Source organism: Rutidosis leptorrhynchoides, chromosome 3 (genome assembly GCF_046630445.1).
Source record: "Rutidosis leptorrhynchoides isolate AG116_Rl617_1_P2 chromosome 3, CSIRO_AGI_Rlap_v1, whole genome shotgun sequence".
NCBI classification, from domain to species: Eukaryota; Viridiplantae; Streptophyta; class Magnoliopsida; order Asterales; family Asteraceae; genus Rutidosis; species Rutidosis leptorrhynchoides.
The window spans coordinates 389,502,267-389,515,162 of NC_092335.1; the positions used below are offsets into that span (position 1 = coordinate 389,502,267).

A 12,896-nucleotide genomic window follows, 5' to 3' on the forward strand; every position below is an offset into this window, starting at 1 on the left:
TATAATGATATTTCTTGTGTGGGTGATATATACAATTTCTTCATCATATATTTCTCGTTATTTATGATAATATTGGGTTGATATGTATAAATCAAGTAATGTATTTTTCATTGTTTTTTTTTTTTTTGAAGTTTAAATTTAAAATATACATATAAATATGAATTATAGTTAATAAAGATAAATAAATTACATGATATTAAATTAGTTAGAGTATAAGTTAAAATAGGTGTAACTAGTAGGCATTCTGTGATTTAGTATATTAGGATTTGAAAACTCAAAATAGTTATAGCTGTATAATTATAGTAAAGTTATTATAGGTTATCCCACATCGATGGGAATAGAGAAGCTAAAGGGGATATAGGGAGTATATAAAGTGAGCCCGGCTATTGGATTACTTACTTACCTGGACGAGCTCAATGGACGATCAAGAAGGTTCATGGCTTAGGTTGGTGATCGTCATTGCACTTTGGAGGGGTGCTAACCTAAGGTCGGCCCAATGGGTCGAGCCTACGTCATAATTTGTGGCAGTGGGGGCTTGCGTTCGCGCAGCCCCTACACAATAAGTTTTTTTTTTTTTTTAGTTCTTTTATTGGATCGTTTTAGAGTTATGCGTATTCGGTGGATAACTTACGCACCATGGTAATTGTAGAAGGATTAAGTTGAGACATGTTTATATAACAAACGATACATGCATCTTTATAACCTCTTCTCATTGCTTTCTGACCCCCAAACTCACCTGCCAGTTTGGAAGCTGCACGTTGTTGAACACAGCTAGCTAAACTGCGGACTAAACGAGTACTGTAAAATGCTGTAACGTCTTTTCATGGCCGGTTTTTAAGTGAGTTCTATAATTCTATTCCAGATAATGCGTTCGCGCCCAATGCTTTTTGATTGAATAAGTGTATTTTGTGTGCAAAACATCCTAACAAGCTAAATAACAAAGTGCTCAAATTGTGTAGTTAGTACTTCAGACTCGACTCTGATTGCATATATTACACTAGTTATTTTAAAATATGTGTTTTGGCCGCTAATTTTTTTTTATTAATTCTGATATCCGATCCTTTTGCGAACTGACTAATCCTAGGTGAACCTCCGTGAACACAAGGGGTATTTTTTTTTTTTTTCCTCCTAGTATTTGAACTTGGGATCTATTGATGTTTTTAGAGGTCGAGTCTTTATTTGGCTGCTCATTTTGCAACTTCAATTTTATATAAAGGAGCATTTATGTATTGAAATTGAGTGTGTATTTTGTGTTCAAAACATTGTTTGTATGCATTATTTTGTAGCTTGCATAATTATGCAGAAACTTAACAGGAGATAGTGTAGTAGAAAGAGAACAACATCACCTTGTTACACATTGATTATGTCAAAAGGTTTAGCTAAAATCCTTCAGACTGTATTCTAATTGCAGAATTTGGCAATAGTATTATTAACTTAGGGAAAATCATTATTACATGCTCATGATCTCCTACACAATATACGAAAACTACATCCATTGTTCCTGTTTTTTCACAAAGAAAGTGAATCAAGTAGCCAGCTTTTGTTCGAAACAGTGAAGCATGTTTACAACATTGTACTAAGATTGCCACTACTATTCCACCCTTCTTGAACTTGAACAGAATATTGCATATTCCAAAGAACATCTTCAATCGATGGACGCGCACTTACATCTTCGTTAAGACAATTTATTGCTATTTGAACAGCCGTTGTTAAGGACTCGTACGCAAATGTTCCTCTGAGTGATGGATCTGCAACTTCTTTGAGTTTTGCTGCTGACTCAGCTAAACCAATCTCTAACTGAAAACTCGAAAACCCCATTTGAAATTAGTTAAGTTAGGTCATTTTTAGTGAATGATTAATCAAGTTAACATTTTTATTGATTTTTACCTGGTTCTTGAGTTCGGTTATCTCATCTTCTGAGTTGACCGGCTTTCCTGAAATGAGTTGTAGGATGATGACTCCGAATTGATATATATCGTCTTTTTCTGGATTCGTTTGCCTGCAATATGAAATTTTTTATCTGTTACTATAATCTTCAATAAGATTTGGATGGGATATTTTGGAGATGTGGTAAAATTAGTGTGAGGGCTAATTGGGTAATGGGTCAAAAGACTCAAAATGAGTTCGGGTCAAAACATATTGCTTTAGTAACATGTTTATTATGATCAATGCATAAAATATCTAACCAAAGTTTACTTTATAATCAGTTTTTTTTTTTTTTTTAAACTAGTAAGCAGCGTAAGATCGAATCCCACCTGTTAAAAACCTGGGAAGCATCATGGCTATTTAGAGGGCTCTCTGAACCTGTCTGCTGATGGAAAATTAGACAAATTGAGTTAGATTATGTTTAATAAATGTGATTATAAGTTTTGAAAGTTACCTTTGACGGTAATGAAATATTGTAACTACTGATTTTTGCAGTGAGATTGTCATCCAAAAGAACAGTTTCGATCTTCAAATCATTCCCAAAAATCCCATGTTGAGTTCCAGTGTGCAAGAATTGAATTCCTCTAGCAATTCCCATTGTGATTCCCATTCTGTGTGGCCATTTCAAGAAATCTTTCTTTTTCCAATCTGTCAAAACTCGAAAAACGACAAGTGTATGTTTCTCAAAACCATCCAACTTCATCACATACTCTGTTCGTCTCAAAATAACTGTCCCATTTTGACTTTTGAAAGTCTTTCTTTTCAACCTTGACTTTAAATATTTGTTTGTGTTATATGATCCTTAATGAAATTTATATGAATTAACTGGGTATCAAACTTTTTCTTATTTATTGTAATTTTCATCAAGTATTGTAAAACATAAACAAAAAATTAAATGTCAAAGTTGAAAAAGAAAGATTTTCAAAAGTCAAAATGGAGAATTATTTTGGAACGGAGGGAGTACTAAACTTCCTGTTTCAAACCTGTTTTAAAAAATGACCCAACCCGTTCATCTTGCCACCTTTAGCAAGAGACATAGTTAGAAAAACCTATTAATTGAACATTATACCTGTAAGATGATCTCTCAATGACCCGTTTGAAACATTTTCAAGAACAACAAAAACAGTGCTTCCCGAGTTAGGATGATCCACATACGAGACGATGCAGTGACCAAGAACGCTCACTAGATGCCTATGCCTGAGTTTAGATATAACCTCCATATGTTGTTGCAACGTTTGCGCTGAATGCTTTTGTTTTAGCTTCAAACATTTGATAAGCACCGTTGTACCATCCCTTAACCACCCTTTATAAAGCTAAAAAAGAAAAAAGGTTAATTGAAATTTTAAATTATAAATTACAATACAATAAAATGAACCCGATCGAATGAGATGAAGATGGGAATTGAGATGTTTACTTGTGCTTGAGATCCTTCTCCAACCAAATTCATAGAATCAAAGTTGTTTGTTGCTTCTTCAATTTCTTCAAGTGTGAATATGGTGTATGGTGGTAGGCCTAGTGCAGCCGTCCTCATCGTTTGCGGTCTACGTATTTGCGGCACTGTAGGACCTAGTTGAGTTAAGTCAACTAAGTTGAAGGTCATTCAAAGTAAATTAAATGTAAATGATGATATCATAAGAAAGCTAGATTCTTATTCTTATTAGTATTAAGTTTATAAATGATTATTGCATATAAACAAGGATTTTTCTAACGACAGCCCTTATGACTGTCGTTAAGGTGCATTAAAGACTTGTACTTCTAATAACTGTCATGTAAAAGTCAACATTAACCGCTTTGTACTATGCAAACCTTAACGACAACCTTAAGAGCTGTTGTTAGAAAAATCCATCAAACAATTAAGAATAAACAACAAGCACATAAGCATATAAACCAACATCCTAAACATCTCATCATATCAAAAGTTAGCCATTATGAACCTTGACAATAGCATATGTTTGATAAAAAGGAGTTGATACCTTCTTTAGCTATCGAAGAAGGAGCACGGTCAGCATTCTTGACGACAGCAAAACTATCAGATCGGTATTCTTTCGCCCTTTTTGCTGCACGTTTTCTATAAATACCCAAAAATAACAGCCCAATTAATCCTGCAATTCCCACAATACCCCCAATGATACCAAGAACAAGCCCAAGCTTCACAGTAGTTTCATTTTTCTTGCTTTCACCACTCTTTTTTGTAGGCATAACTGCTATTGCTTCTTTCTGACAAAACTTTTTAGGATGTTGATACTTTGAGGTTGAATTAGTTAAACAATTCCATGTGCTAATTACCGTTCGATTCGCAGAGTTTGTAGCGATACAAGATGGTAAATTTCCAATTAAAAGGTTATTAGAAACATCAACAAATCCTAGTTTGCTGGTACATGATAAGTTTGTAGGCATTGCTCCACTGAATTGATTGTTGGCAAGATTAAGGTACTGAATTGAAGAGAGTGAAAACAGAACAGAAGGGATGGGACCCACAATCTTATTAGAAGAGATATCAAGTCTTTCAAGATGAATAAACTTAAAAAAATCTGAAGGTATTTGAGTTCTAATTAAGTTGTTCTTTAATGTAACTGACACAAGATTATAACTTAAGGAAGGGTATTTTGGACCTAAATGATTACTACCCAAATCAATAATTTCAAGATGTTGCAAGCCTTTTAGATCTGGAACACTCCCATTTAACATATTATTTGACAAATCAAGTGTGGTCAAATTCTTGATTTTTGAAATGGAAGATGGGATTTCACCATTGATGAAATTTGAGCTGAAGTTCATAACTTCAAGGGACCAAAACCTATCAACCTTGGGTGGAAGTGGACCCCACAACCCCAGAGACACAAGTGTCAATTTCTTTAAAGTTGAGACCTTTGTAAGGTCAGTAAAGAAAGAATCCATAGAAAAACTTGCAGGGAGTTTTGGGTTTGTTTTGTTTCCAACAATAGTTAATTCAGTGATGTGATTACCTGAACAAACAACCACAAGATTTGGATTTGAAGGAAGAAAACAGAAATTTGTCCAATTGCTCCATCCTTGAAGAACTTGTGGGTACTCAAGTTTTTGTTGGACTTGAAAAAGGATTCTTGAATCACCTGAATTCAGTTGTGCAATACAACATGGAAGCAAAATGAAAGCTAAAAAGATGAAATTACTACCAACCCTGATGAAAAGTTCCTTCATTTTTGTTCAATCAAACCTTAAAACTTCAAACCCATGAATCTTGATTTAATGTTATTTGGACCCCTTTTAGAGATTTGTGCAATCAATGAAACAGTAATGTAAGTGAACATGTGTAAGAGTGGTAAATTTAATGTTTGTGGATATGGGTTACAGCTAAAAAGTGAATTAAGACAAGGGGTTTTAGCAAAGATTAAAACTTTTTGCATGAAAGTTTGATCAAGAAAAATTTGAAAATGATTGAAAAGTAAAAACTTTTAGGAAGAATGATGTAGAGGAAGTGAGGTGTGAAAAAGATGTGTTGGAGATTCTAAAGCCAACATGGCTTGTTTCAAGGTCTATCTGTATATTTCATATACGATGATATACTATTAATATATTACTAATATACTTGCAAATATAATATAATATATAGATATAAATAATAAGTAAATATAATAAAAATACTCGTATAATGAGAAGAATATTATATTCACTTTATCAGTCGGTTCAGAAGAATTTAACAACTTCTTTTGGACTTTTTCAAAGAGTATCCATCATGGATTAAAGAGACATATTATTAATTAAAGGCCTAATATAAGTTACTTAATTTATCAATAAAGGTAATTTGATATTTTTATATGCTGAAAAAGGTAACGTTTTTTTTTTTTTTTTTTTACTTAGAAAGGATTATAATTTGAAAATGTGTGAAATGAAGGTAATATTGTTCAGCTGACATTCACATCATCATCATGTAGACATCACATAAATGCCACATCATCATCTTTTTTTAGAAATTATAAAAATTACATTACTTTTATTGGTCATTTTTGTATTAGGTGTTACTTTTTTTAACTCTTAAAACATTTAACACTTATACAATTATGATTTTGATTGTAATACCGTTATTGAATTTAAATTGATACTTTGTGTCAATGTTAAGTCCAATTTAAGGGTGAATTGCTAGTACGATTGTGAATAACTAGTTAAATTTGAGCGATTGTAATAAATCACAAGTTTGTTTTGGGTAATTAATATCCATAATCGAAATTTTAGTTCACACTTAATATCCATAATTAAGCGGTAATTTTATACGGCTCTATTGAATCGACAACAATTGTCGATTTATTGGCGTCTGAAAGGACCCGTCCTAATCCATCTGGACGAATACATTACAATTGATTACATCGCGAGGTACTTGACCTCTATATGATATATTTTACAAACATTGCATTCGTTTTTAAAAGACAAACTTTCTTTACATTGAAGGTTGACGGCATGCATACCATTTCATAATATATCCAACTATAATTGACTTAATAATAATCTTGATGAACTCAACGACTCGAATGCAACGTCTTTTGAAATATGTCATGAATGACTCCAAGTAATATCTCTAAATTGAGCAAATGCACAGCGGAAGATTTCTTTCATACCTGAGAATAAACATGCTTTCAAGTGTCAACCAAAAGGTTGGTGAGTTCATTAGTTTAACATAAATAATCATTTCTATCATTTTAATAGACCACAAGATTTTCATTTCTCATAAATAAACGTCCCATACATAGAGACAAAAATATCATTCATATGGATTGAGCACCTGGTAACCGACATTCACAATATGCATATAAGAATATCCCCATCATTCCGGGATCCTCCTTCGGACATGATATAAATTTCGAAGTACTAAAGCATCCGGTACTTTGGATGGGGCTTGTTGGGCCCGATAGATCTATCTTTAGGATTCGCGTCAATTAGGGTGTCTGTTCCCTAATTCTTAGATTACCAGACTAAAAAGGGGCATATTCGGTTTAATAATCCAGCCATAGAATGTAGTTTCGATTACTTGTGTTTATTTCGTAAAACAGTTATAAAAATAGTGCATGTATTCTCAGTCCCAAAAATATATATTGCAAAAAGCATTTAAAAAGGGAGCAAATGAAACTCACCTAATGTATTTTGTAGTAAAAATACATATGACGACATTGAACAATGCAGGGTTGGCCTCGGATTCACGAACCTATATCATTTATATGTATATTAATACATATAATTGTAATTGAACAATTTTATATATTACACCTTACATTATATATTATATATTTAATTTGTATATATATATATATATATATATATATATATATATATATATATATATATATATTCAAAATGTTTAATATTAATATAGTTATATTAATATATATATATAGTTAGTACTTTAATAAAAATCTTAACTTGTTATATATATGAATATTTATATAAAAATTGTTAATATGATTATAACGTACTTATAATCTTAATAATATATTTAAAATTTTATTTTCATAAACGTAGTGATATATATATATAATACTGATAATATTGATAATTTTACTAAAGACATAATATTAATTTTAGTAAAAATAATCATAATAGTAATAATGCTTAAATGCTAAACTTTATAATAATAATAATAATAATAATAATAATACTTATAAAAGTACTAATGATCATGATGTTTATAATATTTATAATTATAAATATAAGTATGATACTAGTAATAATAATAATTGTAACACTAACAATATCAATAATAATAATAACCAAAATAATAATAATGATATTAATAATAATAATAATAAATAAAAATAAGAAACTACCTTACAAAGAAAAAGATTCAAAGAAAACTGCCCACGCCCAGATTCGAACCCACGACCTCTCCTTTAACACACACGCTACTAACCAATGCTCTGTACGTTATCTTTCTGATTCAATTAGTACATTTATTTATTTTAACCCTTATGTGCCTGCCTTCTTCATAATCCATTATCATCTTAATTTACAGAATTACTCACTTTAATTCATCATCATCTTATCACATCATCGATCATTCTTTCATAATCATGATTATAATTATGATCATCATAATCTTATCATAGCATGATCATAACATAATCATAATCATATCATATTCATTATCATTACGACTCGTGATCAACATCACTCTCTTTGGCATCATTGATTATTATAACCATAGATCATCCTATAAACCTCGTGACCATCATCATAATCTTATATCATTCATCATCATCATCTTAACATCAATCTATCTTACTCATCCACAGCATAATCGCATATCATGATCATTATCACTATGCCATCTTCAATTTATTTCATGGAGTTCATTAATACCTTTATTAATCCAAGACCATTCGTTCAGTCCACAAGAAGAGGGAATGCAATCTGAATTCACGGCCCACTCGAAAAAAATTAACAATATATGGCCCAAAACAATATTGATAACATAGTGGTCCAACAATAATTTCGAACGAGAAAAAAAAATATTACCAGTAGTCAATGATTTATTGTAAAAGGTGGTGTATTCTTTTTCTCCTATCCACTTGCAAAATTCGACCACCTATCATAATCTCCATAAAAAAAAAATTGAAAACTAAAGGTGACAAACAACACCCATCATCCTCGGTCCCTCCATCACCAACTATTTCATTATCTAACACAACATCCAATTAAAGTGCTTCAATTTGTCGGCAATCCAAAGGAAATAACATATTCCTAACCTTATAAAAGAAAACCGTAATCATAATGGCAATAATTATATTTAGTTTTGGGGTTTCTTGTTGGCTTTAAAACAGGAAAAGAAATGGGAAATGAGCAGATGGTGATTTCGAATTGTAGCAGTAACATGTTGGACAGGAATGCAGCAGCTAAAAAAAAAGAACCCAGAAACATAATACAAAGTAGCAGCAGCAACGTAACAGTGGTGTGCTCGATGGTTGGTGAGGATTGTGGTTCGTTTTGGGTTGGATTTCCTTGACAAAAACAGTACGTACAGCAGTAGACAGAAACAAGGAACAATTAAAGGGTGTTTGGATGGTGGTTATCGTCTTGATGGTTCATGGTTACAGCAGTATCGTGAGGTGGTGGTTGTAATGTTGGAAGGTGGTGGTGTTAAAGAAGTGATAGTGTAGATATAGATGAAACGGAAAACAAAAAGATAAGTGGAGGTGGTTGTTTTAAGTTGATGGTGGTCGATGGTTGTTCTTGGATGATCATGGGTGACGATTGAGATGGGTGTCGTGGTGTTATGGTTGTGGAATCAAGTTGATTGAACGAGACCATAAGTAGTAACAGTATATAATTTAGATAATGGTGATCGATGTTTTGGTGATAATAGGTGTTAGGGTGATGATGTAGGGTGAAAGTGGTGTTGGGTTTGAAGTGGGTTCGATGGTGGAGTTCTTTGATTTTAAACTGGAGGATAGAACGAAGTAGCAAACAATAGCATGTAATCATCGAACACTAGTGATGGTGGGTTTCAATCTTATGGCAGTTACCCGTTTGATGGTGGTATTGTAGGTTGAAGGTGATAGTAATGATGGTGGCTTGATCGAATCATGAGGGAATAAATGAGTTGTGTTAGTGTGATTGTGTGTGTTTATATCTCGAGTACAACACTTATATATATATATATATATATATATATATATATATATATATATATATATATATATATATATATATATATATATATATATATATATATATATGAATATAATATATATATATTTATTATTATTAAATATAATCTCATAATTAATAATGTTATAATAATCCCATACTCTTGTGATGATGATTAGAAATGAAATAGAATAGAATGAGAATTGAAAAAGAATCAAATGGTGTGGCGGTTTTCATGAAATCACGGGCAAACACAAATCTAGAAAAGTAATATATAACATTCCATCTAATCAGTAAGATATCAATTACAAAGAGGTCAAAACAAAAATAGTACTTTGATTGGATTCACGGATCCAATTTTAACAGGAAATATAATTAATATAATAATATTAATATTAATAATAATAAACGTGTGATTAAGTTAGTCGTTGCCTTTCACGGATTGAATTTCGTTCTCCTTTGTTAATTAGTGATGGATAAAAGTTTTTGGAAAAATCCCAAGTTTTTATATTAATTATCTTTGTTTATATCGGTCTTTTAACATGTAAAATTAATTATAAAAAGTTGATCAATTATTAGTGCTCAGTCCCAAGTAAAATGTACGGAGTGTTAAAACTTAACTTAATATAATTAAATACATTTAGAAACTCCAAAATTTATATAACACAATTACACACCAACTTTTATTTGTAACATCTCACAGGTTCGAATTAAACTTAATATCAAACGAGTATTATAATCCTATAATATGTATTTTTAATATACTTTTATTTATATGTAAATATTTTTTTTAAGTAATAATTATTATAATATCATATTTTTATTTTATTTTACATAATTAATTTTTTATAACAACAACATATAATATTTCGAATTATATTTCCAATTATTTATATATATATACACACACATATTAATTTACAAATAGTGGTTCGTGAATCGTCGGGAATGGTCGAATGTCAAATGAATATATGAAATAGTTCAAAATTTTGAGACTCAACATTGCAGACTTTGCTTATCATATCGGAACATATGAAGATTAAGTTTAAATTTGGTCGGAAATTTCCGGGTCATCACAGTACCTACCCGTTAAAGAAATTTCGTCCCGAAATTTGAGTGTGGTCGTCATGGCTAACAATAAAAATGTTTTCTTAACAAATATGAGTTTATAACTAGAGCTTTATCATAATTGGTTAATATAGATAAAATAATTCGATTACAGAAGAGTATAAGTGAAGCTATCGCAAAAGAGTGAAATGTGGAAATAACTGTTCGCCTTAAATTTTGACGTAGTTACTGTTGAATTCCGGAATTCAAGGGATTCAAAAGAAAATCTTGTAAATCTATAAGATCTGATTCTTCGGCGAATAAGGAAATTAAGATCTCCCTAATTAAATACGGTGATCTACTCCGATTACTCTGTCTGATATTTCCATTATAAAGTAAACTCTTTCGTTCCATTATTCTCACCATTCCTATACTTTCCTTCTTATTTCCTACATCCAAAAGATTCTGAAAATGCTTAATCCCATTCTAATTCCTGATATTTTCTTAATTATCATTTCTGTCATTCTTCTTTTTAATCTTTCACCAGAAAAATCTGTTTACTTCAACTATTTCCTTGGGGTGATACTATTCTTAATTATACCATATCTTTATATTGCTATTCGTATTAACATCCACGGTTTGTAATCTCCGTGTTGTTATTGGGCTTTATATTTTCTCTTATATTTCGGAGTCCCTGCTTCCGTCTTCTATAATCAATGTTATTCACAGTTAATGCTCTTTCTTATTTGCTACGATTTATACCCTTTTTCTATTTCGGTGCTTCATGCTCTTGTTTTCTTTTCGTAAGTAATGGTCCAGAATTCATAGGTATGGAGTTTCGAATTAACTTAATGTTCTAAACGAGAAAGAACGTAATAGCACGATTTGATTTGTCAAATTACCAGAATCACTGAGAATAGAACTATCAAGAATATATTTTCTTGATATGTTCAGAAGTTAATCAGAATGGAAGAGTTATGTAACATGGCACATGATGACGTTATGGTCTGTGAATCATCACGTTTCATTAGAAACTCAGCATGACTTACTGTAATATAATCACGTTGATCAAGTGTCATTATATTATACTAACTCATGCATCAGTTCCCAACATTACTTCAATAACATTCATATTTAAGCTCGAAAGTTTACAGAATATAGAAACTATCAGTTTCTATATGATGTAACACTGATAGCACGAAGAGATTAATGATTTCATATAAGAAAAGTTATAAAAATATTTTCAGAAATATGGAGGATATTTATAATGAAAGATATGATAATATCTTTGAATATCTAAGATCAGAGGATGATGGAAACTATTGTCCGCAAGGATTTAGAGTAAGGAGCAAGATATTCGCTAAAGACTTCAGCAGACATTGAATCATTTAGATTCGTTGAAGTCAAACTTATTCTTTGTGATTTGTCCACGGCTTCCTTCATAATTTCACATAATCCGCTTTTCGGTACTACATTTTCTATCGAGCGTTCCCAACACTTTTTTTTTATCATTAAACTTTTGACCGTTTAGACCATCTACCATTTTTCTGTTTCCTCTGCATTTAATGCTACGATATCTGAATCATCGGTTATCATTTCAAAGTGGTTTCAAGAGAATTGTGTTTTTAGATGATTAAACACTGATGGTAACATGGTGGAATATGAAAGGTTCCCCGGTAACAATAAAAGAGCACGCATATATATCAAGGTTATAATAAGGTTGTTTAGAACAAAAATTCAAAGTTGACTTGCTGAAGCTGTGACAAAACTAGCTATCTCGAACAGGAGTTGTAAAGTTATTCTCGATAATAATAATAATGCTAAAGGAATTAGCACAGCTACGTGTTAAACATTTACTCAGGTTCCGAGAGTTTTTAAGTGCATAACTATATGCATCAATCTCTTCTTACGTAGATGAAGTGCGGTTAGTTCATCCTCTCGATTGAGGTGTTTTCAAGAATCAAGAAAGGTTTGAACGCAGATTATAATCGTCAAGATACAAACGAGGTTTAAAATGAAATCAAGTGGCAAACTTGAAGAATTGTTTAGTTTTATATGTTATAATTAATATTTTAATTCATTTTAATTGTCCAATGTTGGTAGTCCTAAGTTGATAGTCCATAGTTAGCTATTCAATAATTCATATATAGTTAAATATATAATATTCGAATTAATAAATACGTATCATGACCCATGTACATGTCTCAGACTCGATCACAACTCAAAATATATATATTATTGTAGAATCAACCTCAACCCTATATAGAGAACTCGATCATTACTGCATATAGAGTGTCTATGGTTATTCC

The 12,896-nt window shown here is 31.2% G+C and overlaps 1 protein-coding gene and 1 non-coding gene across 7 annotated transcripts; one reads left to right on the forward strand and one right to left on the reverse strand.

The window, feature by feature from the left end:
* The first annotated feature begins 395 nt into the window (after positions 1 to 395).
* On the forward strand, positions 396 to 556 carry LOC139903689 (U1 spliceosomal RNA). Its single transcript, XR_011778494.1, has one exon. It is a non-coding gene; the product is annotated as a U1 spliceosomal RNA (small nuclear RNA).
* Positions 557 to 1,393: 837 nt separating this feature from the next.
* On the reverse strand, positions 1,394 to 5,364 carry LOC139897689 (probable LRR receptor-like serine/threonine-protein kinase At1g14390). Of its 6 annotated transcripts, none has more exons than XM_071880387.1 (7): positions 3,900 to 5,357; positions 3,341 to 3,483; positions 2,996 to 3,239; positions 2,381 to 2,574; positions 2,256 to 2,311; positions 1,888 to 1,999; positions 1,394 to 1,797 (listed from the first exon to the last, which is right to left on the reverse strand). In XM_071880387.1, exons 1-7 carry the CDS (start codon positions 5,104 to 5,106, stop codon positions 1,564 to 1,566), a joined length of 2,190 nt encoding a protein of 729 aa, XP_071736488.1. In that variant the 5' UTR covers positions 5,107 to 5,357; the 3' UTR covers positions 1,394 to 1,563. The 6 variants fall into 6 exon arrangements, with proteins under 6 accessions (XP_071736488.1, XP_071736484.1, XP_071736485.1 ...); XM_071880383.1 differs by having other exon boundaries at positions 3,341 to 3,510; positions 3,900 to 5,356; XM_071880384.1 differs by having other exon boundaries at positions 2,256 to 2,308; positions 3,341 to 3,510; positions 3,900 to 5,355.
* Between the last annotated feature and the right edge of the window lie 7,532 nt (positions 5,365 to 12,896).

What these genes read in the sequence shown, in the direction of transcription:
- LOC139897689 (XM_071880383.1), bottom strand. Translation starts at nt 5,106, where the DNA reads ATGAAGGAACTTTTCATCAGGGTTGGTAGTAATTTCATCTTTTTAGCT. An exon ending in GCTTCCCAGGTTTTTAACAG is followed by an intron (nt 2,000 to 2,255) that starts GTGGGATTCGAT and finishes TTCATATTGCAG; the next exon opens with GCAAACGAATCCAGAAAAAG. An exon ending in TAACCGAACTCAAGAACCAG is followed by an intron (nt 1,798 to 1,887) that starts GTAAAAATCAAT and finishes TCGAGTTTTCAG; the next exon opens with TTAGAGATTGGTTTAGCTGA.